The sequence below is a fragment of the Alnus glutinosa genome, chromosome 2 (genome assembly GCF_958979055.1).
Source record: "Alnus glutinosa chromosome 2, dhAlnGlut1.1, whole genome shotgun sequence".
NCBI classification, from domain to species: Eukaryota; Viridiplantae; Streptophyta; class Magnoliopsida; order Fagales; family Betulaceae; genus Alnus; species Alnus glutinosa.
Window position 1 is genome coordinate 30,552,571 of NC_084887.1, and position 26,686 is coordinate 30,579,256.

A 26,686-nucleotide genomic window follows, 5' to 3' on the forward strand; every position below is an offset into this window, starting at 1 on the left:
GCCTCCTTTTGAGCTAGATCTACGTTGATACGCTGGAAATCTTGCGACATGTCCCTTTCAAAGTTGCTCACCGTCAACTTCCGTTTCAGTCACTGTAACTTTCGGCCGCGTCAGAACTCCACGCTAGGAGCATAGCTTGCACGCGCCGGGGATGGAACTGCATGTGAGGGCCACGCTCCATTTCTTCCGGCCTGGTTGTTGGTGCTTTCGGGTTGGTCGGCGTTTGACAGCAAAATGAGAGTCCGGGGGGTGGCGCCTGTAAGCCACACGCCGGTGCCGGGATGTTGTCTTCTCTATGCATGCTCTGAAGATGTTTTTTTTCTGCTTGTGTTTTTTACAGTTTATCTTTTGTAATTTTCAGACATTATGAGGATCTGTCTGATGGCCTGATGCTAGATCTGCTTCTCTTTATTTGTTTTGGTTGTGCTTCACTGTCAAGAGAGGCTTAATGTCTGCTCCTTGTAATATTTGTTTATTATTTGGATAGCTGTAGTTTTTGTATATTTTTGATCTTGGTCACAGTCTACCCTTGGTAGCTACTTCAAGTTGGGACTTTCCTGACTTAGTGGGTAGAGATTCTTCATCTCTAGTCACTGTGATGGTTTTCGGGCAGTGATTTAGCTTTCGAGCTTTGTTGTTAGCCTTTTGAACTGATGTACGTCCTTTGGTTATTTGTATTCCCTCTGGGACTTATTTCCATAGTAATGAAGGTGCTATTCTCGTGTTCAAAAAAAAAAAAAAAGAAAAAAAGAATCAGACTTGAGCACCGTTTAAAAGAATCTATTAGTTTTTTAAATAGACGACCTCGTCTATTTTAAAATTTCTACCATACAATCTACACCGTCTGTTTTTTACAGCAAATATGCTGTTCTTTTTTTAACAGCATTGAAGCCGGATCCATTCTCCTGGCCTCCACATGATTTACCTCCTGGAAGCCTGCTCGTCAAATATATAAGCCTTCTTCAGCTCTTGGAACCTCTATCTCTTCAGACAAACAAACCTCAGCAAGAAGTCTCCATGCATATATATATATATATGCCTCCGATGCACCATCAAAATCGATCCTTACTTCTCTTCACCACTATGTGTCCGCTGATCTCCCACACTGCAGGGTTTACTTGAGTGTCTACAATATCCTGCCTTACTTCTCCAAGTGCTTGGTTCTCCGCAAAACATTGACATACGTACGGGCCAAGCAACCAAATTAGTCTCTCTTCATCAGTAATGCCAACTGTATAATAATTTACTAAATAGTGTTACTCTTGACGGGAGACACTTCACAAACAATCACTAAAGTAATCTCTGTAAGTGTGTGTCAATGCATGCATTTATGATATGGGAACTCTAGCTTGTTAGGGTGGGCTTATAGGTACGCTGAAAAGGCATGCGCAAGAACCACTTACAAAAAAAAAAAAAAAAAAAAAGAACCGATTACACAATATAGGCTAGCTAGAGTAGATTAAAATATCTTGATGGGGTGAAAGCTCTCCAGCTATTCTCACAAGTCAAAGCTAGCCCACCAATCAGTCCTAATCAAGCACAAAATACTCAATTTGCAACAAACAAAGATAAGCAACGTTAAAGATGTCCTTTGGAATAAAAAGTTTGTCCTTGCCGAAAGAGACTTTTCAAAAAGTCATCCCTAAGCCTCTCTTACACCAATTGCAATTTATGCTTCAAACTTAGGGGTAAATACAAAATTGGCATATGTGATTTGTAAATTTTATTTTTTGTCTATTGAATTTTAATTTTTATTATAGGTGGTATTTTTGGTGTGAAAAAAGATGAAAATGATACTTTCGTACATTTTTCCATCCAAAACTTATGGAAATCCACATCAGCGCCACATGACACCATTCAAAATGCAACACGTGGCCACACTATTTCTTTTTGAATGGTGCCATGTGGCACTGACGTGGATTTCTGTCAGCTTTAAAAAAATGAACGGAGGTACCATTTTCATCTTTTTTCATACCAGAGATACTACTTAAAATAAAAATTAAAACTCAAGGAATAAAAAATAAGAATAATGATTCATTGCCATCTTTTTATACAACTTTTCACCACCTTGCCTATGTGGCAAGGTGGTCCCCCACTTGATTTTATTTTTAAAATTTAAAAAGTAGTAGAGGACCACCTTGCCACATAGGTAAAGGTGGTGAAAAGTTGTATAAAAGGTAGCAATGAATCATTGCAAACCACAAGGGTGTGTAGGGTATTTAACCCCCAAACTTATTGCCAAGAGCCTCGTGACCTTTTGAACGAAGAACACCATCTAGAATACGAGGAATTGCGTTGAAAAATAAAACTTTTGTCTATTGAAAAAGCCTAATAAAACTTTTTTAAAAAAAGTCTTATTTTCAAACTTTCCTCAAAACACAGCTTCAGAGTTTTTTAGAACAAAAAAGTTGAGAAAAAAAAAAAGAGGTTTTTTTTTAAATTTTTTTTTTTTTGGACCAAATAGACCAATTTTTGCTTGGCACAACTTTTTATACAGTAAAATTATTATTTTTTAAACTTTTTAACGTAATTTCAAACGGGCTCCTAATCCTAAAACTACAAACAAAGCTTTTCTAGTAAAATTATCAACTAGGCTATGTTGCCTGGGCCACAAGGCACCCATGTCCAAGCAACAAATTGTGCAGGAAAGATGCATGACAGGTTGTTTCCTCGTACGATTTCACATTTCCACCTTTCCTCTCTGTCTATCTTGAATGCATATAGAGGAAACTTTAATTTGACACTTGAAAGCAAAAATCAAACCAATGCAAAAGTTAAAAAATAAAAAGAGAGTCAAAATTAAAATAAACATAGTTTGGAAAATTTATTTAGCAATAATATTCGGTATGTTCTCTTTCTTTTACACTGACTTAATAGTAGACTAATTTTTTTTTTTTTTTAAACGGCTTCACTCATTTATTAGTATTCAATAACTTAATATTATTCACATACATAATACTAAGACATTTTAATTCAACTTATAAATTTCCTTCCGTGACTCGGTTCGATCTCATATTCGGCATAATAGTTTGCCCAAAAGCTTATATACCTGTAGAATTAATATATACTTTGGATCTTAACATCTACCATTCATGTATTGGTTCTGTTTGGGAATAAGTACTGCCTAATGAAAACCATCGATCCATGATAAAAGTTTAATTGGGCTTGATTGAAAAAACCTTAATTTTCAACATAATTAAAGGAACCAATGAAAAGAATACAGCAATGAATTCATTTTTCTTTTCTTTATATTTTTATAAATTTCTTCTTCAGCAACCAAAGGGAACTCCAGCATAATTTATGTACCCAGAAGATTTCCTTCCAAAGTAGTAGTCAATATCCCTAAAACTACGTACCTTCAAATCCAATTAAATAGAATCATTTCTGATTCTTTTTCCACCGAAAGTTTTCTCTCTTAGACCTTTTTTTGGGAACAAAACTCATCGGCATTAAAGTAAAGGAAAATGCAAAATTGGTTAGCCTAATTTACAAACTTGATAAAAACTGTTTGGTTGCCCTGTCTTACCCAATAAAAACGCAACATGTATCGCTCTTAATAAATAAAAATATTAATCTATTAAAACTTAAAATATTATTATTATTATTTTATTTTTTAAAAAAATAAAAGCGAGAAAAAATGGAAGTTTGGAGGTAGCTGCCATATAATTTATTATTATTATTATTAAAAGTGACACATGGTGCGTTTTAATTAGACATGACATAGTAACCTAACAGTTTATGTTAAGTTAGTAGACGAAAATTGACTTTAAGAAGTAATTTTTTAATTTTACATGCCATACGAACCTCTTAGTTAAGTTTTATACCACGTAGAGTAATTTGCAAATTAGGTTGAATAGGACCAATTTTGTATTTTTTTTTTTCCAACTTAAAAAAAGAAAAAAAAAAAAAAAGAAAAAAAAAAAAGAAAGAAAGAAAAAACTTAACCCGGCCAGAAGTTAATCCAAACAAGCTAGAATGTCTGAAGAGTAACTTTTTGCTTCTAAACAATCAAAGAGCAATAACCATTGAATAAAATCGGAAAACACATGCATATATGCATACCAGCTGGTACATAGCACTTTCCGAGATGGCTGGGTACAAACGAATTGAAGAGGAGGTTGTTCTAGGAAGCAAGGACAGCCCTCGCTGCCGTGTGGGGAAGGGGTTCTTCTTCTTCATGCTACTGTTCTTGTTCTTCTTCTTGGGTTTGGTTTTCTTAATTAGCTTTATAGGCGGTGGTGGCTTTCCTACCTATATAAAAATTGAAAGGTTGTTGAAAACCAAATCCATTAGGGATTAATTCATAAGTATACACGGGCCTTGAAAAATTGGTAATAGTAAATTCCCAGTCATATATAAATATTCTTGTCAAGTTACACTACTTAAAATATTGTTTTCTTCCTACATAAATACTCACAAATAATATTTATTTGAGAAAGAAAACCCGCAGTCAATATAGACAACCGAAAAACGGAACTGACCAAAGAAAACATGTTTTTAACAGTTGTCTAACAAACGAAAGTACAAGTAACATGGCTATTTTATTTTGTGCTCCAATATAACGATAGATCTCACTGTCTTTAATTATTTCATTGGCATCTTCGATTCCTACTGATGATTTCTGTGAAGATTATTGACTTCCGAAAGAGGCCAGGAATTATGGGCGAGAAACACTTGGATTCGGAAAAGCGTAAGCAAGCAGGTCTGGATCGTTTTCAAACGCCGCCATTTCTTTTCCCTCTAAAGTCACCCATGCCTCTGTGCCCTTACCACATTCCATATCCTTAAAAAGAACACAATTAACAAACGATAAGTTATCTCCCCCAGAAGCACCAACCCAAAGTGGCTTGCCCCATCCAAAATCAACCTCGTTGAGACCAAAATTACACCAATTTGTAAATCCAAATGATTCCGGCTCTTCTTTTTGAAGCATTTCCGCTATCATTGCCTCGTAACCACTAATCAGCAAAAACCCTCCGTCACCTTGTAAAGTTCTCATAAAATCGCCATTGACTTCCTCGATGGATTGTCTTACTATGGTCGCTAAGTCCCGTAGGATAATATTTGTCTCAGCTGGGTCATATACTGCGTTGGCTACTATTGTCACGTTTCCCATCGAATAAGCCGACAAGGGTTGCCCCATTCGCCTTCTCATGTCCACCGCATGCTCTAACACGGACGGCCTTGCCAAACCCGACATCTTCATAGAGGCATTAATCAAACATTTCCATATAAGTGCAGTCAACGATTCGTAGCGCGTAGGGTTAGACACGTATTCGCCTTTTGCTTTGGCCTTCAGGGTGGCTATCGCGTTGTCATCAAACACAAATCTCCTTGTGACGGATATTGCTTCTTTATGCCAAGCGACCACGAATCGATTTGAACAAGGCAATGACAGCAGATCTCTTGGAGGAAAGAGCGTCGCTGCAGTGGTGAAGTCGGGGCAGAACAATTGCTGATCATTAGCCCCACGTGCGATGGCTGCCCAACTTTTAAGGAATGCACTCAGTGTGATTCCATCAGCGATGGTGTGAAGCACGCAAACACCAATGGCTATTCCACCGCAATTGAAAACATTAACTTGAATAGCCAGGCAGACCGCTGAAGCACGGTCTTGGCAAGTCACCCAAGGCTGGCAATGGCATGGAAGCAATTGGTTCAGTAAATCTATTTTGGGTGGATCGAGAAAGTCAGACATATTGTAGTCCACAAGGGCTTCTGAATACGAGGCTCCCTCGTCATTACATTCGATAGAGAACTGATCCTTTGCCCTTCCTGACAAAGGATAAAAGCGAGTTAGAGCTTCCGACAGTGATTTCTTTAATTGAGCAAGTTTGAGAAGGCCATCATTTATAGGGTAAAACAAGATTGCTGGAATATAGCTTTTGGGAGCAATCTGGTCGAAGAGGGAGAGTTTTAGGGTTTTGAGGTGAGAGGGCGTTGGTGATGAGGGCTTGATGGTTTCTCTTAAAATGACACGAACTTGCATGGTTTCTTTTTTTTTTTTTTCGGAAAAAGACAGATGTCTCGATGTTTTGGCTTTCTGTGTCGAGAAACGGCAAGCTTTTATAGGAATTTGCAATTGCATGTAGTGGATGGGTACTTATTAATGTTAACGACATGCAGAGACGTGTGAAAAAGGCAATTATGAGTTGTGAAAGGGAAAAAAGGGTGCTAATAACTGGTTAGCATTTAATACGATGCTCTTTCTCTTTTCTCTCTTTGAAAATGCTACACACATACCTATTTTTTCAGAGACTTTAATTTCACACCCTAACGTGGTAACACTTCCATCACTACTTTTTTTTTTCTTTTTTTTTTTTTTTTTTTTTTTTTTTTTTTGAGTGAATACTGCACTCTCCGTACATAACAATTGCACTTTCTCAAAACACATTGGGGTGGGGCTAGTGTGTAAGCCCCACCCCAATACACATTGGGGGAGTGCACATGTGCGCCATGAGTTTTTTTACCATTTCCCTTTTCTTTTCTTTTTTATTTTCTTTGAAAGCAGATTGGTGGTTCCTTTTTTTTCGTTCTTCCGGCATCTTTGTAACTGTCACCATCAAAACCGGCGACGTTCGGGACGCACGTCGTCGTCTCGGTTGCGCATGGATTCGACCTAGAACTCAGGTGGATCTGCCTCGGTTGCTCGTCAGTGGGTGTGTTTTTGATTCGGGAGTCTCACGGCTCTGACGACTCTGGTGATGAGATCGGTCAGGTCCAGCAACGCAGAGGGTCCACGTGGAACGACAACTAGGTTCAGGCGGCGTGGAGGGTCGGGCACAGATGGTTCTTCTCCACGCACGGATCCGATCCGGAACTTGGGTGGTGCGTGGTCTGTGGTTGGTGGTACCGGTGTGGTTCGTGGTGGACAGTGATGGCGTATTTCGAGGTGGGTGGCGACGGGGTGGTTCGGAGTGGGCGGCACTGGGGTGGTTCGGGGTGGGCAATTTTGGTTTTGGAAAGCCACCCGATCTTGGCTTTCCAAAGAAAAAAACGGAGGAAAAAAAGAGTTGCCACGTCAGGGTGTTAGATTTGGATGTAAAACTTGGGTGTACGTGTAGCAGCCCTATCATGTGGGTTTAGTAAACATATATGTTTGTGTCTGGGATGAAGATGTCACATGGGATGCTGTTATACACAGAATTAATTCTCTAAGCTTTGTACATGATATATATATTATTAATGGAAATTTGGTATATTCGATGACATGCAAATATTATCATTGGTACTGCATGCAAGAAAATAAATAAAGTTTGAATTTGGACAATAATATTATATATGTTGTATTCACATTCAATTTATACACTGTTACAATGTATAGTAGTCGATCATGATAATGAACATATCAAGTAAAAAGATAACAACTCTAGTTATTTACAATTACAATTTAATTGATACACTTCTACAAATTAAACAGTGACGAAAATTCAATAGCTGCCATGATAATCCAATCCCCTCATCTTCATTTTTATCATATGCAAAACTATTGCTGGAGTCATGATCAGTTGCTAGCTATTTCATTGGAGTTGATAAACTTTGAGGAGGCTGGTAATAACTCTTCTACAGAATGTTAGCATTGTTGATGTCATGATAATGCTGATTATGACAAGATCTAATGTTGGTTGTGGTATATACTAATTAAATGGAGTATAAAAGTAATTGAAAAATATGACAGTATCATTATATACCACAACGAATATTAGATCGAATGTTTTACTCTCGCTCACTGAACCCTATATGCGCCGGCCTATATATATATACCACAACGAACAAAACAAAACCATATGTTGACTTTCAGCTACATCGCCAACAACTAAACATAACTCCATCTTGATGGCTTAATTAATTACTCTCACTGCCCATCGCCTAAAAATTAAAGATCCCAACAACTAAACGTACAACAGGGGACCACAACTATACTCTTACTGCCCATCACCACCAACAGCCAAAACACTACTTCAAAAATTGTTAACTGTGCACTTAATACAATGGAACGTACAATCTTACATATTAATATCTCAAATGTCAAGCTTTTTCAAGAAAAACCTCACATATTTGTTATTATATTCACATGCCGAGATTTTCTAAAAAGCAGGCTGATAATAAGGATAATGATCTCGATACTTATTGAGACCGTGGAGTACTTATATATCCGCCTATGCAATTGTGGTGGCACTGCAATTGCATAGATTGTGATGCAGTTAAAAATAAAGGTAGACTCGATTGCAAGATGGGATGTTTTCCTTTGAGGATTTCGAGGGTCTCTAGTCCATGAAGCACTGACTTGCAATAAGTCAGTCTTCTCAGTTTGTATTTATAAGCTTCTTGTGACATATTTCATTAACTATGTTCAACAGTTAAGATTTATTTTGTAATTAATTAGTAGCTCTGGCATATTTTATTAGTAATTTTATAATGTGTATTAAAAGAAAAATTTGACTGTTTTTACAATATATATTGTAAAAACAGTCAAATTTATATATATAATTAAATTAAATTAAAAATAATAAAAATTAAAACCTAAAACCGTGTGGCGTGCGTGCGTATAGGGGTAAGGGTTTGACAGTACTTTGACTGTTTGAGACTGAGTCACGCACCTAGGGTTTTTTTTTTTTTTTTTTTTTTTTCTTGAAATCTTCAAGTTCACAATCTCTTGAACTCTTCAAGGTCTCCGACTTCATGAACGAGGACGACTGGGCCATCAACGTGGTGTTTTGTTGCTTTCTCGGGATCTCTAATCTGGTGTGCTGTGTTCTAGACTGATTTTGAATTCGTAACGATTGGATTTGTAATTAATGTTGTTGGTTTGTTTGATTTTCTTTGTAATTTTGTAAGGTTTATTTTATTTTAATCATTTTTCCTGAAGATGATTAGAAATACAGATGCAATTTGTAAGGGATTTGATATCCCTCCATTGGGGGTCTCTGTCACCTTGCAATGCATACATTTTCTAGCTACACTTGGTTTTTGATAAAAAAAAATACAGTGACTCATAATTTAATTTTGATATGTGTGTAATCAACAATACAACACAATATTAAATGCAGAATTTAAAAGAGACAAATATTTTGTTGACGAAGTGGAAACTCTTATCAAGAGAAAAACTACTTTGGGGCAGCCAAACTCTGAAAATTCACTATTTAGAAGACAAAACTAGTTACAAGGCAGTAATATTTACATAACTCATTGCAGTAGTTATACCTCTAACTCTGACACGTACCTATATGTGAACGCTTCCCAACCAGACCTCCTATCTGAATGGGTCTTCAATGGACTCATTTAGCTTATGGCTCCTCCCTAAACTAGACTTCAGTTGATCAAATCACGCACACAAAAACATTCTAAGAGAGATAGCAAATCTAACAATCTCTGCCTAAACAACCTCTCTTAGCACAATGAAATTCAGTATCAAATTCTTACAAATAAGCAGCCTAGAAGCCCATTTAAATAGGCTTCAAAAAACCTAATTCTACTCAAACTCGGATTCCATAGGTGGCGTCTAGACCTACAACTAAAACTTCGAGTAATCACTGAAGCGCGTCCAGACTTGCAACCCTAGCGTCTAGACAGTTGCAAAAAGTACTTCCAATGTCCGCAGTCAACGCATTTACGTCCGGACCTTCATGCAAACTTTTGCCCTCTGTGGCTCGCGTCTGCTAGGCCGTCCGGACTCTTTCCGAACTTTTTCTCTCAATCTTCAGCATTTGCTGGATCGTTCGGACCTTTATAGGACTTTTGCTCTCGATGTTGAGCGTCTGGACTCAGGCATCTGGGCGTCCGGATGGGTTGTAGGGAAAACTGACTTTCTAAGCTGTAAAGTCTCTAGGATATTTTCTTCAACAGGAAATTGCCTTTTGAGGGATATTCTGTGCAGATATCATGTCTTGATCAGTCCATTCCATGTTTGGAATTAATATTCTGCAATATTCTTCTGGAAGACTCTGAATTATGGTGTCCCTGTTATAGCAGTTCCTGATATGGAAGCGTTTTTGTCAAACAGAATGTAGCCAATAAAAATAAACCAAAAGTTTTAGGACCCGTGGTTTTAAGATAAATTTCATTAAAACAATTAATAAGAGTAATGTTGGAAACTGTATATTTATCCTACAAATATCCTATAATGCTTATGTGGCTAGCATTCTCAATCAATTCTTAAATTAGTTCTTATTAAAAACAATTGGCTAGTCGTTAAAAATGTGGTCGCCAAAGGTTGTTTTTCCTTGTAGAATGAAATTATGAATGTTCACTACAATTGACACGTGTACAGTGTCGTACACGTGTCAAACAGTTAGACACGTGCATTTTGACACGCGTGATACGCGTGTCAAATGTGCATGTCACGAACTGCACAATTTGACACGTGTATGAAAATACTCGTGTCAAAACGGTTCGACACGTGTATTATAATACACGTGTCAAACCGTTTGACACGTGTATTCTAATACACGTGTCAAACCGCTTTTTTTTTTTAAAAAAAAAATTCTAAATTGTTAGCCACGTGTATGTATACACGTGGCTAAATGTATTGCTTTAAAAAAAAAGAAAATTGACACATGCAGAACCAGTTTCGAAACTTGTTATTTAAAATATTGCTAAAATATTGCTATTTAAAAGAAAATTGTTATTTAAAATATTGCTAAAATCAAAAAAGAAAATTGACACATGCAGAACCAGTTTCGAAACACATGCAGAACCAGTCGTCGTCCACTTAGAACTGGCCGGTGGTCCGGTATTGACGAGAGAGAGAGAGAGCGAGAGACAGAGAGAACGAGAGAGAGAGAGATAGAGAGCTAGAGAGTGAGAGAGAGCGAGAGACAGAGAGAGTGACGGAGAGCGAGAGACAGAGAGCTAGAGAGTGAGAGAGAGCGAGAGACAGAGACAGAGAGGCGAGAGGGTGTTGACGGAGAGCGAGAGACAGAGAGCGAGAGAGTGAGAGAAAGCGAGAGACAGAGAGCGAGAGAGTGAGAGAGAGCGAGAGACAGAGAGCGAGAGAGTGAGAGAGAGCGAGAGACAGAGACAGAGAGAGTGACGGAGAGCGAGAGAGTGAGAGATCGAGAGTGGGTTGGAGTGGCTGTGAACCTGCGTGAGAGGGAGGGCTGATTGGATCGGTGAGCTCAGGGGAACCCAGCCCTGCCCCCACCTCGCCGAGTTCCACTCCAGGAACGGCACAAAGCCGTTCCGGGCCCTACAGAACTGCCTCCGAGTGAAACCACCCAGCAGGTACGCTGCAGTCCGACGGAACCCGACTGACTTCCGGCGGCTCCAGTGATCTTCCAGCGAAACCCGTGAGGAGAGGATACCAAAACCGCGACCCAGCCGGCCCTCCGGCGTGACCCCGCGAGAGACAGAGACAGAGAGGCGAGAGAGAGAGGTGAGAGCGCGCAGAGAGAGAGAGAGAGCGAACGAGAGTGTATAAAAAAAAAAAAAAATTTCTTTTTGAATGCTCATCAGGTGGGCGCGGGATAACTCCCGCGCGCCTACCTACACCATTCCGGGACGTGTATTTAAATACACGTCCCCAATTGTTAAAATTTTATTTAATTAAAAAAATTATATTTAAAAAAAATAACATTTTGACACGTGTATTTAATACATGTGTCCAATTGGACACGCGTATTATTGGACACGCGTATTTAATACGCGTGTCCAATTGTTAAAATTCTATTTAATTAAAAAAAATATATATTTGGAAAAAAATAACATTTTGACACGTGTATTTAATACACGTGTCTAATTGGACACGCGTATTTAATACACGTGTCTAATTGGACACGCGTATTAAATACACGTGTCCAATTGGACACGCGTATTAAATACGCGTGTCCAATTGTTGAAATTCTATTTAATTAAAAAAAATTATATTTGAAAAAAATAACAGTTTGACACGTGTATTTAATACACGTGTCCAATTGGACACGCGTATTAAATACACGTGTCAAATTGGACGCGTGTATTTAATACGCGTGTCCAATTGGACACGTGTATTACATACACGCGTCCAATTGTGGCGGCTGTACAATTAGACACGTGTCTCATAAGACACGTGTCAAATTGGACGCGTGTTTACAGTAACCGGTACTGTAGACACGCGTCCAATTGTCAGTATTTTTGTAGTGGTTTTGCTAAATAAGTGAAAGGTTGTTGAAATCCAAATCCAATAGGATTAATTCATACTATACACGAGCCCTGAAAAATTGGTAATAGTAAATTCTCAGTCATAATTCTCGTCAAGTTACACTACTTAAAATATTGTTTTCTTCCTACGTAAATACTCACAAATAATATTTATTTGAGAAAGAAAACCAGCAGTCAATATAGACAACCGAAAAACGTACGGAACTGTCTAAATTTCATATATTTTCTGAAATTAAACTCATAGTGAAAATAAAAAATATACCCAAAGTGTACAGATCGACTACGGACATACAGAAAACTAGAGAACATAGTGATACACATATTTTCATAGAGTGATAAGTAATGCTAATTTCATAAAGTGATAAGTAATGATAATTTTTTAATGCTAAGTTAGAGAGTGATCACTTGAAAGTACTTGGATATTTTATTTTGTGTTCCAATATAAGGATCGATCTCACTGTCATTGATTGGCATCTTCGATTCCTACTGATGATTGCTGTGAAGATTATTGACTTCCGAAAGAGGCCAGGAATTATGGGCGAGAAACACTTGGATTCCGCAAAGCGAAAGCAAGCAGGTCTGGGTCATTTTCAAACACAGCCATTTCCTTTTCTTCTAAAGTCACCCATGCCTCTGTGCCCTGACCAGATTCCATATCCTTAAAAAGAACATAATTAACACAGGATAAGTTACCTCCCCCAGAAGCACCAACCCAAAGTGGCTTCCCCCATCCAAAATCAATCTTGTTGAGACCAAAATTACACCAATTTGTAAACCCAAATGATTTCGGCTCTTCTTTTTGAAACATTTCCGCTATCATTTCCGCGAAACTACGAAGCAGCAAAAACCCTTCATCACCTTGTAAAGTTCTCATTAAATCTCCATTGACTTCCTCGATGGATTGTCTTACTATGGTCGCCAAGTCCCGTAGGATACTAATATTTGTGTCGTCAGATGGGTTATACACAGTATGGGCTACTATTGTCACGTTTCCCATCGAATAAGCCGACAAGGGTTGCCCCATTCGCCTTCTCATGTCCACCGCATGCTCTAACAGGGACGGCCTTGCGAAACCCGACATCTTCATAGAGGCATTAATCAAACATTTCCATATAAGTGCAGTCAACGATTCGTAGCGCGTAGGGTTGGACACGTATTCGCCTTTTGCTTTGGCCTTCAGGGTGGCTATCGCGTTGGCATCAAACACAAATCTCCTTGTGACGGATATTGCTTCTTTATGCCAAGCGACCATGAATCGATTTGAACAAGGCAATGACAGCAGATCTCTTGGAGGAAAGAGCGTCGATGAAGTGGTGAAGTCGGGGCAGAACAATTGCTGATCATTAGCCCCACGTGCGATGGCTGCCCAACTTTTAAGGAATGCACTCAGTGTGATTCCATCAGCGATGGTGTGAAGCACGCAAACACCAATGGCTATTCCACCGCAATTGAAAACATTAACTTGAATAGCCAGGCAGACCGCTGAAGCACGGTCTTGGCAAGCCACCCAAGGCTGGCAATGGCATGGAAGCAATTGGTTCAGTAAATCTATTTTGGGTGGATCGAGAAAGTCAGACATATTGTAGTCCACAAGGGCTTCTGAATACGAGGCTCCCTCGTCATTACATTCGATAGAGAACTGATCCTTTACCCTTCCTGACAAAGGGTAAAAGCGAGTTAGAGCTTCCGACAGTGATTTCTTTAATTGAGGAAGTTTGAGAAGGCCATCATTTGTAGGGTAAAACAAGATTGCTGGAAAATAGCTTTTGGTAACAATCTGGTCGAAGAGGGAGAGTTTTAAGGTTTTGAGGTGAGAGGGCGTTGGTGATGAGGGCTTGATGTTTTCTCTTAAAATGACACGAACTTGCATGGTTTCCTTTTTTTTGGAAAAAGACAGACGTCTCGATCTTTTGGCCTTCTGTTTCGGGCCGGGAAACGGCAAGCTTTTATTGGAATTTGCAAGTGCATGTAGTGGGTGTGTACGTATTAATGTTGACGACATGCAGAGACGTGTGAAAAAGGCAATTAGGATTACGTGGTGAAGGGGAAAAGAGTGCTAATTACTGGTTAGCATTTAAAACGATGCTAATCTATTTTCTATATTGTTGGGGGGAGGGGGGGGGGCCGGGGGCGGCGCGCGCTAAAGACTAGCTAGCTAGAGAAAGGATAAGGATGCTAGCTAGAGAAAGGAAAAGGATTCTCTCTATTTTGAAAGGAAGAGGATTCTCTTCATTTTGTTAAATAGGGAGGGTATGATTGTTTTTTCACATTTTTACATAATGTAAAAAAATAATTATACCCTCATTTTTACACTAAATGGAGTTCCCTCCCTTTCAAATGGAGATGATCCAACTTCCTAGAGAAAGCAGGGACCTGATTTTTGAGGAAAGGCAAATTCGCTGCAAAATTTAAAGCCAAACGCGTCCGCCATAGGAATTTAAATATCTCCTTTTTCAAGATGTTTATTAATTGTGGAAAGAGAGGGGGACCTGATTTTGGACCAAACATAAATATGGGGGTCCTTTGACAAAAGCATTTGAGAGGCTATTTTCGAAAGAGACATGCTATTTGTCAATGTTAGAGACAGTTTCCAAATGATGACGTGTCGAGCTCCAAGTGGACCTTCAGTAGGGTGAATCTGATAACCAGCAAAACAATAAAGGCTTATCAGGAGTCGTCCGATAAAACCTCATCCGATGGTTAAGTCAATTCAAATAACTTCTCTCAGCTAGTAAATGTAATTTGGAAGGAAATTGATTACCTCCCTTACAAGAGAATCTTTTTCTTATATATCTCTGATAAGTTTTGAATTATTCGATTCAAGACCCCTTAATTTGCATTTGTTATACCTAATTTGTGTTGTATATATAACGTTTTGTTGTAGTTTTGTGTTATGTCTTATTTGCAGGTCTTAGTTGAAATTTAGTTCAAAACACTTGAATTAGACTTGAAAATACATCAAGTGCAATTTGGTCATTTCTAGAGTTCAAAGTTGATCCTGAAAAGATAAAAAGTTGACTAAGCCAATTCGAACTATCGATTATTTGTACAACCAATAATTTGATCGATCGACTTTCAGTTGAACCAACTTCGATCAGTTGAGATGGGATCGATCGATTCTCAGAGCACCAAGAATTTGATTGATCTAAATGCGATCAATCGACTTCGTGTCTTCCAGAAGGTTCAGATATTTCCAAATCTTTGTGCAATCCAAATCAGAAGTTGATTTCTCACTACAAAAAAAAAAAGGTGTTTTGAACCCTTTTTTTATAGCCGTTTTAAGGCCTAAAAATGGCTCTAAATGTTTTGAGCCCTTTTTTTTTAGCCGTTTTCAAAGTGGCTCAACATATCAAGTATTAAAGTCTCGGTTTGAGCCGTTTTTCACTAAAACGACTCTAATTTGAGCCGTTTTAATAAAAACGACTCAAACCGGTTTAAGCCGCTTTTTAAAACGGCTCCAATTATTTAGAGTCGTTTTGTCAAAAACGGCTCAAACCGGTTTGAGCCGCTTTTGTAAAAACGGTTCAAATCGGTTTGAGCCGTTTTGGACAAAAACGACTATAAATAATTGGAGTCGTTTTAAAAACCCTAAAACGGCTCTAAATATATTTTTTTTTAAAAAAAATAATAATTTTTTTTAGAGCCGTTTTAGGGTCCCTAAAACAGTTCTAAATAAAAAAAAATTTACAAAAAAATTTGGAGTCGCTTTAGAGTCTCTAAAACAACTCTAAATAAAAAAATTAAACAAAAAAAAATCAAAACCCCTTTTCTATACACTATATACATCCGATCAAGAATCCCTCTAGCCAGGAACACTAATGAGCTGGACTAAATGGCTACAACCACACGCAGTTAGCAACAAAACTCTGCTATGGCCAGAACAAAAAACAGCAACAAACAAATTCAGAGAAACAAAGAGGAAAAATAAGACTACATCTTCACTGATTTCGTTACATTCTTCAGTTACAAGAGTGAACAATCTATAGGCTCATTAAGGGGAGCACATCCCATGAATCATGCAGTAAGATATGGAGAAAACATGGAAATAAAGAAGAGGAAATCAGGGATGAGATTCTGCAAAAATCAAGTCGATGCTGTCAGGCAATTGAGGAGAATCCGGAGCAAATCAAGGAGAGGGAGTCGGTTGTTGTAGGCTGTAGGCTGCTGGAGGATTTTTTTGCTTATCTGGAGAAAATCAGGTCTCTGGGTCACGGGTTCGCCGGATCTCCTCTCTGCTCCTACCGGCAGCGTTTCTCCTAGCTCCCAGCTCTCTCTCTCTCGAACTCCCTCACTCTCGATCTCTCCTTCTCTGTCTCTCCCTCTCTCAGACTCTGTTCTCTCTCGATTTCTATCTCTCAGTCTCACTCTCTCTCAAACTCTCTCTTTTCATATCTCTGGGTTCAGGCGAGAAGAGGAGAAAGAAGAAAGGAGAAAGAAGAAAGAAGAAAAAGAAAGAAGAGAGAAAAGAGTCGTGTGGCCGTGTGGGGCAGTGCTCAGTGGGCTCATTTTATAAGAGAGAAAAAGAAATAAAAAATGTTTGAAACTTTTTGAACAAAATGATGAGGGGGCGCGCGGGACACGAAATTTTCGTGTCTCACGGACCCCCTCCAAAACGACTTGGAGTCGTTTTGGGAGAAAACGACTCCAAGTTGGAGTCGTTTTAGGAGAAAACGACTCTAGTTGGAGTCGTTTTTGCCTAAAAGGGCTCCAACAAAAATAATTTTAAAAAAAAAAATAAAAAATAAAAAATATATATATACAAATTAAAAACAAATTAAAGAAAAAAGGAAAAACAAATTAAAAACAAATTTTTGTTTAAAAAAAAACTGAAAATTATAAAAAATAAATAAACAAACGAAAAAAAAAAAAATTAAAACTAGTTTTTATTTATTTATTTATTCTTCCTATAATTTTTTGTTATCTTATATATATATATATATATATATATATATATATATATATATATATATATATATATATATATATTTTAAAATTTTAATAATTTTATGAAGGGTATTTTTGTCATTAGGGGGAACATTGACATTTTTTGTTAGTTCAAAGGTAAACATTGACATAATTGATAGTATCACAATCGATCACATAGATCGTACCACGATCCATCATATGATCATACCACGATCCATCACTTAGATTGTACCACGATCGATCACACATGATCGTACCACAATCGATCACATAGATTGTACCACGATCCATCACATTGACCGTACCATGATCAATCACATAGATCGTACCACGATTATGGTACGATCTATGTGATCGATCGTGGTAGGATCTAAGTGTGATCGATCGTGGTACGATTAATGTGATCGATTGTGGTACGATCATGTGTGATCAATCATGGTACGATCATGTGTGATCAATAGTGGTATGATCTATGTGATTGATCGTGGTACCATCATGTGATCGATCGTGGAACGATCTATGTGATCGATCGTGGTACGATCAATGTGATCGATCGTGGTAGGATCTAAGTGTGATTGATCGTGGTACGATCAATGTGATCAATTGTGGTACAATCATGTGTGATCAATCGTGGTACGATCATGTGTGATCAATAGTGGTACGATCTATATGATTGATCGTGGTACGATCATGTGATCGATCGTGGAACGATCTATGTGATCAATCGTGGTACGATCAATGTGATCGATCGTGGTACAATTTTTGTGATCGATCGTGGTACGATCAATGTGATCGATCGTGGTACAATTTTTGTGATCAATCGTGATACGATTTATGTGAGACTTTTTTTTTTTTTTTTTAATTGTTGCAATTAGAGCCAGTTTTTTTTTTATTATTATTTTTTTTATATCAAAACGAATCTAATTGAAGTCGTTTTAACTAAAACGGCTCTAATTAGAGCCCTTTTAGAAAAACGGCTCTAAGTGTTATCGATCGTGGTAGGATCTAAGTGTGATTGATCGTGGTACGATCAATGTAATCAACTGTGGTACGATCATGTGTGATCAATCGTAGTACGATCATGTGTGATCAATCGTAGTACGATCATGTGTGATCAATAGTGGTATGATCTATATGATCGATCGTGGTACAATCATGTGATCGATCGTGGAATGATCTATGTGATTGATCGTGGTACGATTAATGTGATCGATCGTGGTACAATTTTTGTGATCAATAGTGATACGATCAATATGATCGATCGTGGTAAGATTTATGTGAGACTTTTTTTTTTTTTTTTAATTGTTGCAATTAGAGCCGTTTTTTTATCAAAACGGCTCTAATTAGAGCTGTTTTTACGGAAACGGCTCAAAATTATTTAGAGCCGCTTTAAAAAAGTGGCTCTAATTAGAGCCACTTTTCTAAAACAGCTCTAATAAAAACGGCTTAAAAAGCCTTTTTTTTGTAGTGTCTATGGATAGAAATGGACGCCGACCTCCTCTGTTTTTGCGGCTAGAATTGATCCTTGATGAGTTCCTTTGTAAATCAAATCTCTATATATATGAGATTAGAGTTAGGTTTAGTTTATGCATCTTTTGGGGGTTTCGATTTTCTCAAGTGTATCTTAGTTAATTTTAGTGCTTTTCATTTCCTTTGATGCACGTTCTCTTGGCCAAAATCCAAAGAGGAACTTCTTCTTCTTTTTCTTCTTTGTTCTTCATGTTCTTGCTTAGGTTTTCCTTCCTTTTCATTTCTTTTGTGTAATCCGAATTCCATAAGTTAAATATATTGTTCTTAGTTAATTTCTAGCTTGTTTCTTTACTGTCTTTGATTAATTTTCATGTCTAGATTAGTTTAATCATGTGTAGCTAAAGCCCTTCATTAGGGTTTTGATCAAAATTTCTTCCTAAGTCATGGAGTGTTCTTGATGTTCTTGAAATTTTCTTGATATGTGTGATGATTGTGTAAGACTAGAGGTTCTAAAAACTCATGCTAAAAGGTTTTGTTATCAATATTCCAATCTATTTATTCATGAAAAAAGAGATTTACTTGTTTATGAGTTTATTGGATTCATGAATAAAATTAACGTTCTTGAAAGAGAATGATGCCTTTTGCAATGGTTTTATTTGACATGATATGTGTTTACCTATAAGAGTCATCTTATTTGGTATGCTAGGGAGCACCGGTCATTTCACACCTTTGGTAGTCTAAAATATTTTTCAATTGTAGTGTAACTTTTACATAGAATAGATCAGTGTGAAACTAAGATGCCTTATCATTGTGGCTTAATTAGGGTTTTCATGTATTGTGTATGCTTATTATGATGTTTTATAGAGTAATAAGTTAGGGAGCATTAATCACCCTACAATACACAAAATGATGAACACTCTCAATATGACATTAAACTCTTCTTAACCGCTAGTATATATACATAGGCTCATAATAAGGATAATGATCTTAATACTTATTGAGACCGTAGACTCATACACACACACACACACACACACACACGCAGATATATATATATATAGATATTCTTATCTTTATTGGCTTGGTTCGATATTTTCATATCGATACACATCTTAAGACCTTCTTTTTGAATAGCACTTATGATATTCCTGTAAGTGAGATTATCATATTCTATCACATTGTTCTCATTGACTAAGACTTCTTTGATCTTATGGGCAAAGAGGTGAGGCAAACCGTTTATGAATTTTTCTTTTCAAAACGGTTGGTTGCTATCATCTCCTAGCATGATTCTAGAAAGGAATACATCTTTGTACCATCTAAAGTTGCTTAGGGTTGGACATCTAAGGTTACTTAGTTGGTCATGGACCCTAGACGCAAGGTGACTTGGTGTGCCAATAAAATGTTCTACAATTGTATAGAACAAGGTATTGACAGCATCAGAATCTCCTAATCCAACTTTCTCATTGAATATAGGGTTAGTCTGTGCAATTGTGGTAATGCATGTTAAAAATAAAGCTAGACTAGATTGCGAGATGAGATGTTTTTATTTGAGATTTTTGAGGATCTCCGACTTCAACGAGGACAACTGGGTCGTCAACGTGGTGTTTTGTAGCTTTCTCGGGATCTCTCTTCTGGTGAGCCGTGTTCTAGACTGATTTTGAATTTGTAACATTTTAGATTTGTAATTAATGTTGTTGTTTGTTTGTTTGATTTTCTTTGTAATTTTGTAAGGTTTATTTTATATTAATCATTTTTCCTGAAAATGATTAGAAATACACATGCATGTTGTATACGTAAGGGATTTGAATAATTTGATATCCCTCCATTTTGGGAGGGGGGGGGGGGGGGGGGGGGCCTCTGTCACCTCGCAATGTGACAGAGATATGTTTTGAAGCCTAAGGCCACAAACTTAGGTGTGACCTTATATATATAAGTCATTTTAATTTTAATTCTTTTTTTTTTTTTTTTGCTCTTTGCCTTTATTTTTTTTTTCCACTTGCAAAATTCATCTTGGGTAGAAAATGATAATAGCTTAAAAGTGCTTATTTTCCCTATTAAAATAAGTATTGTCATACTTTATTATGATTTAATTCTTGCATTTTACATTTAATTGTGAAATATTATTTAATTAATAATCTTGAGCTTAAAATGATATATTAATGCAAGAATTTGTGCTTTGTAGGAATCACAAAAGAAATAAAAAGAAAGAGGAGTTCCTATTTAATTAAAAGAAGTCATTGAAAAAGAAGACAAGAAGTGGACCCACAAGAGAATTCTTACCTATGTGAAGAGTGAAGACTCCTACGTACATAAAAGGTGCAATGTAATCAGTGATCCAAATAAAAAAGAGACCTTTGAATAAAGAAAAAAAGATCTGGATCAAACACGGCTGCACACATGATAATTGAGAGTAAAATAAGAGGATGAGATGTTTTTCTTCTCTTTAAAAAGGAGCACAACTCTAGAAGAAAAAAGGCGACGTTCAGCATTTTATCAACTTTTCCTTGTTTTTATTTACTTCTCAGATTATTTTATTTTTCTAGCATTATGTTTAGGGCCTTGATGATGGAATATATTTTTGTAGTCATGCGTAGCTAAATCTCTAGTTAAGGCTAGGGGTGAAACTTTAAAATAAAATTATTGTATTTATTTTCCAACTCTTCTATGATTTTTAATGTATAATCTTTTTCATTGATTGCATTATTTATTTTAGAAAATAGTTTTTGTTTTGTAAAATTTCTTGATTCATTGTTAACCACGGGTAAAGCGAATACTTGAAATTCCTTGCGAATTAAATAACCAATTTTATGTAACGAAATCAATCAATTTTTAAGATTAATCTCTTAAATAATATTTTCTCTTTATGATCACTGCTCTTTTTTTTTTCGATTGGGTGCACTCCTTAGCTGCCTCTCAATTGAGTTATAAAATGAGTAGAGGAATAAATATTATGGTTTTGTTAAAAGTAAAACCCCAATGTCTTAGCAGTTTCTTTTAATTATTGTTTCCCTTATATCTTTTATTGCATTTTATAAAAGTCATTCAACCAAATCAATTGTCACAGATTTTTTCTAATATAATTTTGTTAATGTTCTTTGTTCCTCAAATCCATGTGGTTCGACACTCGGATTCCCGAGAATTTACTACTTGCGATAACTTGCACTTGGGATTGCACACTTAAGTTGTCAACAGAAAACATTTAATTTCAACAGATGTCATATTTTATGTTGAGTTACATATAATTATTTTTATGTAGAACTTAATTAACACAAAATGAAATTTACAAATTCTAAAAAATATTTTGATAACCAAATTTAGTCAATATGTTGGTTTTCAGTTCACGTGAAATTATGAGTTAGTAACTGTTTTAAGGTGCAATTAATGTAACTTTTCATTTTTCTTTCTTTTCCTCCTTAATATCTTCGAATTCAATTCTTTGCATTTTTTTTTACCGTAATTGATGCCTTAATTAAAAAATACTGACTAACTTTTTGTCATAATATTATTTTTTACCATAATTGGGGCCTTTTTTTTTTTTTTTTTTTTTTGACGATGAATATGAATATTATTGATAAAACTGAGAAATTACAGTTGCTCAGCAAACACAAGATCCTAGAGGAAAGATGGACACTCCCCCCTCCAAACAATATCTTGAACTAAAGACAAAGCATGCTTGGCTAGAAAATATGCCACTTGATTAGCCGACCTCCTTGCATGCTTCACTGTCCAGGAGTTAAACTGATGCAACATTCTTCTAGTGTCCTCCACAATACCACCACAAATTCTCCAGCATGGAGATGGAGAAAGAAGAGAGTTCACTACAACTAGAGCATCCCTTTCAAATACCACCGACTGAAAACCCAGTTTTGCGCACATGGACACAACCCACCGTGCAGCAATAGATTCTGCTATCTCTGGGTCAGTGATATACGGAATATTAGAAATAGCTGCCGCCCTGAAGCCTCCTGAAGAATCACGAAACACTAGCCCCATTCCCATCTTCTTGGACCGTCCATCGATAGATGCATCCCAATTACATTTCAGAAAATCCACAGGTGGACGGATCCATGAACTTTCCTCACATGGACCCCCCAGCACCTCGGTTTCGGGAGGAGCATTGGCTTGCAGAAAACCCTCCATAGAGGCTGAAGCTTGCTTATTAAGAACTGAAGGGGAAAGAAAAAGCCCCTAAAAAATAAATGAATTCCTCCTCAACCAAATAAGCCTGGCCACCCCCATCGCTTGAGCAAACTCCTCCTCGTCCAACTTCTCTAAGAGATTCTGCATCCATTCCATACCATCGCCCCCCTGAATGACATCTTCTGGATCTTGCGAGATTGCTCCTGCCAGACAGCCTGTGACGACCGACAACTCCATAGTATATGCTCGGTAGTTTCAGGTTCACACATACATATAGGGCACTAATTATCAAGGGAGAGATGTTTGCTAAACAGGTTCTCCTTGGTAGGAAGCAGATTCATCCCAACCTTCGAAATGAAGTTCTTAAGCACCGGAGGGATTTTCAAAGCCCAAGCCATTTTCCAAAACTTCTTGGTAGCTCCCTGATTCATTGGCGGACCCAGACAATTGTGATTGGAGGGGCCGATAAATATAATTTTAAAAAAAAATTGAGTAATTTGTCACACAATGTAAATCACAAAAATATATTATAAAAGTTCATAAATATATGCCAAAATTAATATATTAGCAACAAAAACATGTTGTCACTAGAACAAAAATACAGAAATATAAAGTGTTTAATGAACCTAAATTTTCCAAGTTAAATTACAACCCTATAAGAGACAATCAAAGTTAATAAACAATAATATAAACAATCATAGAATCACTGTCTTTTTTTGTTTATCATGAAAGAGACATAGGATTATAGGAATAGCATAAATAAGATAAAGTAGAGAAAAAATACCAATGTAAATGCCGCCTAATACCATCTCGGTGTGAAAGCTCTATCCAAATCTTAAGAAGAAGATGAATTACAATGCAACCTGTGTAGGGTGGGATCATCACAACAAGCAAAAATTTGATTTAATAATATGCTCTATTTATCTAACTTGAAATGACAAAAGCTAAATTTTGTTTTCAATACATTAATCACATTTAACATTTCCAACTATGCATCGCTCAACTTAGGCAATCTAATATAAATTATATAATGATCAATTGATTATTTGCACTAGCAATTTATCATTTTGTTTGAAGAAATTTACTTGATGTGTGCTATACAAAATACATAATATTATCTTTTAGACTTTTACATTTTCCACATAAAAAATTTATTTCCATAATTTCTACTGTCTATAATTAGATATATTTATTTACACAATTTTATTGATTTTCATAGGAACAAAACTTAAACAACCAAACAAGAAAAAATTTACTACAATTCTACAATTTTAAAAGTCAAAATTAGGCACTTATGAACAATAATATTTAAAAAAAAAAAAAAAAAAAAAAACTTACTTTTCGCTGCCACAGTGCCTCTCTCTAGTCTCCATGGCACTTCTTCAGTCTTCTCTTGATTGAGTTGGTTATGTAAAGTAACAAAGAGTGAAAGAGTCAAAAATTTAAGACTACCTCTTCAGACTCTTCTTCGTTAGTTTGTTTCATTTTCCCAAGCGCAGAGCACTTCTCAATCTTCTTGTCTTCCACAGTTCCACTTCCTTCCACCACACGATTGACGATTGAGTCTTTAAGAAGTCTGATTTTTTTTTTCTCTTCATTTTTCATGTAATGATGTCATGAATCATGATGTGAAGTTCCTGAGTTCTTGACACTTGATAAGTTGATACAATGACACTAGTAACTAGTTAAAGTAGTAGGCTGAAGGGCTAAGCATATAGGAGTATGGTTTGGAGAAATTTTTTTTTTTTTTTTTTTTTCAAGTTTTAACATAAGTTGAGTCGTCTGATTGATTTAATGACTTAAGTGGTGGGGCCAAGACTACAAGACATTAGAAAAATCTGAAGAAAAAATTACTAATTTTTTTTTTTCTTTTTTCCAGCAGGGGCCATGGCCCCTGCTGGCCTCTTAACAAATCCGACACTGCCCTGATTTGAACTTTCACCTTGCTCTTGTGCCCTTCTAGTTTGTTCAAGAAAATATGCACTACGCACAATGAAAAAACCTTGTTTAGAGGCACTCCATCTCAACCGATCGGGGATGCTACCACTACTCAATGGAAGACCACAAACACTCTCAGCTTCCATAGGAGAAAACAGAGAATGAATAAGGTCCAGATTCCATTTTCCAGTCCTTTGGTCTATGAGGGCTGCCACCTTTGCCTCCGTAGGGAGAATTGAAATTGGAGACCAAATTCTGCCAGAAGGTAAATTAGGCAGCCATTTATCATGCCAAACTGAAATAGATTCGCCATTCCCTACCCGCCAAATAAGCCCCACTTCCAAAAGAGACCGAGCTTGGGAGATACTACGCCATGCATAAGAAGGGCGCCTGCCAACAGTGGTTTCCAGAAAAGAGCACTTTGAAAAATATTTTTCTTTGAAAATCCGAGCTACAAGAGAATCTGGATTTTGAAGAATCTGCCATCCCTGCTTTGCGAGAAGAGCAAGATTGAAGATTTCCAAATCCCTAAACCCCATACCTCCACTGTTTTTAGAATTTCCTGATCTCTTCCAACTCATCCAAGCCATCTTCTTCATTCCTTCCTTTGACCTCCACCAAAACCAACTCATTAAGGAATTCAAGTGAGAGCATAAGGTCTTGGGAAAACGGAACACACTCATACTATAGGTAGGAATTGCTTGTACAATAGCCTTGATCAAAATTTCTTTTCCAGCTTGGGAAAAAATCTTTCTTTCCACCCATCCAACCGTTTGCATACCTGATCTTGGATTCCTACAAAAGTTTGAGTCTTGGATCGTCCCACTAAGGCTAGTAAAACCAAGTATTTGTGATAACTGTTCATTGTTGCACTACCCACAAGAGAGGCAATATGGCTATTTAAAGGCCTTGGAGTATTGCGACTAAAGAATATTGATGTCTTTTCTGAATTGAGCTTTTGACCGGAAGCAAGCTCATACATGTGCAGCAGATCTTGAACACTACTCCATTCCATAAGATTAGCCCTACAAAACAAGAGGCTATCGTCGGCAAAGAATAAGTGGCTAATCTTTGTACCCCGAAAGGATATAGGCACTCCCGTGATCTTCCCTTCACTTTCCGCCCTCAAAAGCAGCAAGCTTAGCCCCTCCGCACAAAGGAGAAAAAGGTAGGGTGACAATGGGTCCCCTTGCCTCAAACCCCTTGATGGAGAGATGCTACCCATTGGAGTGCCATTGACCATAACAAAATATGTAGCTGAGCGGACACAAGTCATCAACAGTGAAATCCATCGCTCTACAAAACCCAGCTTCTTCATAATCTCTTCCAGAAAAGCCCACTCAACTCTGTCGTAGGCTTTACTCATGTCAAGTTTAATGGCCATATAACCTGTCTTTCTTTTCATCCGGGAATCCATGGTATGTAGTGCTTCATATGCCACAAGAATATTGTCTGTTATTAACCTTCCCGGAAGGGAGAACTTGCTTAAACCTGTTTGCTAGAATTTTTGCAATCAATTTATAAAGCACGTTACACAAGCTTATAGGTCTATAATCACTAACCTTGGCCCCATTGGAATTTTTGGGGATCAAAGCTATATAGGTATAGTTAATCAAAGGACCAAAAATACCATGATTCAAGAAGTTAAGGATAGTCTGTTTTACCTGTCGTCCAACAATGCTCCAATGTTTCTGGTAAAAACATACTCCATTTTCTGTGGTAAAGGCCATCCCAATCTCCTCCGGTTTAGTCCAGGAACCCCCATTCGCATCCATAACCTTGTGAATCTAGTTATTTCTTCTTCTGTGATTCGCCCACGCATGGAAGAATTTCGTGTTTCGATCCCCCCTGGAACCAATTTCTTTTTGCCCTTTGTCGCCACCGGATTTCTTCCATCTCCAACAAATTGTTGAGTTCTTCTTGAAGGATCCAAATTCCCTCTTCATGTCCTTCCTGCTGATCCCTTTGGAGGAGTTCCAATTTCTAAGTCAAGGAAGAAATTCGTTTACTGATATCCCCATATTTAGCCCGGTTCCAGGCAGTGAGGGCCCTTGCACATCTCTCTAATTTCCTC

At 37.2% G+C, this 26,686-nt stretch overlaps 4 protein-coding genes across 4 annotated transcripts; all 4 read right to left on the bottom strand.

Moving 5' to 3' along the window:
• Positions 1 to 4,477: 4,477 nt before the first annotated feature.
• On the bottom strand, positions 4,478 to 6,047 carry LOC133861579 (stemmadenine O-acetyltransferase-like). The gene has a single exon (XM_062297372.1). It carries the CDS (start codon positions 5,987 to 5,989, stop codon positions 4,658 to 4,660), a length of 1,332 nt encoding a protein of 443 aa, XP_062153356.1. The 5' UTR covers positions 5,990 to 6,047; the 3' UTR covers positions 4,478 to 4,657.
• Positions 6,048 to 12,670: 6,623 nt separating this feature from the next.
• LOC133860494 (stemmadenine O-acetyltransferase-like) lies at positions 12,671 to 14,008 on the bottom strand. Its single transcript, XM_062296085.1, has one exon. It carries the CDS (start codon positions 14,006 to 14,008, stop codon positions 12,671 to 12,673), a length of 1,338 nt encoding a protein of 445 aa, XP_062152069.1.
• An 8,138-nt stretch (positions 14,009 to 22,146) lies between these two features.
• LOC133860495 (uncharacterized) lies at positions 22,147 to 22,911 on the bottom strand. Its single transcript, XM_062296086.1, has 2 exons — positions 22,833 to 22,911; positions 22,147 to 22,700 (listed from the first exon to the last, which is right to left on the bottom strand). The coding sequence occupies exons 1-2, from the start codon at positions 22,909 to 22,911 to the stop codon at positions 22,147 to 22,149; spliced, it is 633 nt and encodes a 210-aa protein (XP_062152070.1).
• Positions 22,912 to 25,164: 2,253 nt separating this feature from the next.
• On the bottom strand, positions 25,165 to 26,387 carry LOC133860496 (uncharacterized). Its single transcript, XM_062296087.1, has 3 exons — positions 26,175 to 26,387; positions 25,394 to 26,110; positions 25,165 to 25,296 (listed from the first exon to the last, which is right to left on the bottom strand). Exons 1-3 carry the CDS (start codon positions 26,385 to 26,387, stop codon positions 25,165 to 25,167), a joined length of 1,062 nt encoding a protein of 353 aa, XP_062152071.1.
• Positions 26,388 to 26,686: the final 299 nt, after the last annotated feature.

Excerpts from the sequence above, each read along its gene's own strand:
- LOC133861579 (XM_062297372.1), bottom strand. The coding sequence starts at position 5,989 with ATGCAAGTTCGTGTCATTTTAAGAGAAACCATCAAGCCCTCATCACCA.
- LOC133860494 (XM_062296085.1), bottom strand. The coding sequence starts at position 14,008 with ATGCAAGTTCGTGTCATTTTAAGAGAAAACATCAAGCCCTCATCACCA.
- LOC133860496 (XM_062296087.1), bottom strand. The coding sequence starts at position 26,387 with ATGGATGCGAATGGGGGTTCCTGGACTAAACCGGAGGAGATTGGGATG. Across the intron at positions 26,111-26,174 it reads AAAATTCCAATGGGGCCAAG|CAAACAGGTTTAAGCAAGTT; the intron begins GTTAGTGATTAT and ends CAAAAATTCTAG. Across the intron at positions 25,297-25,393 it reads TTGTAGGAATCCAAGATCAG|TATGAGTGTGTTCCGTTTTC; the intron begins GTATGCAAACGG and ends TCCTACCTATAG.
- LOC133860495 (XM_062296086.1), bottom strand. The coding sequence starts at position 22,911 with ATGGAGTTGTCGGTCGTCACAGGCTGTCTGGCAGGAGCAATCTCGCAA. Across the intron at positions 22,701-22,832 it reads TGTCATTCAGGGGGGCGATG|TTCTTAATAAGCAAGCTTCA; the intron begins GTATGGAATGGA and ends TTTCCCCTTCAG.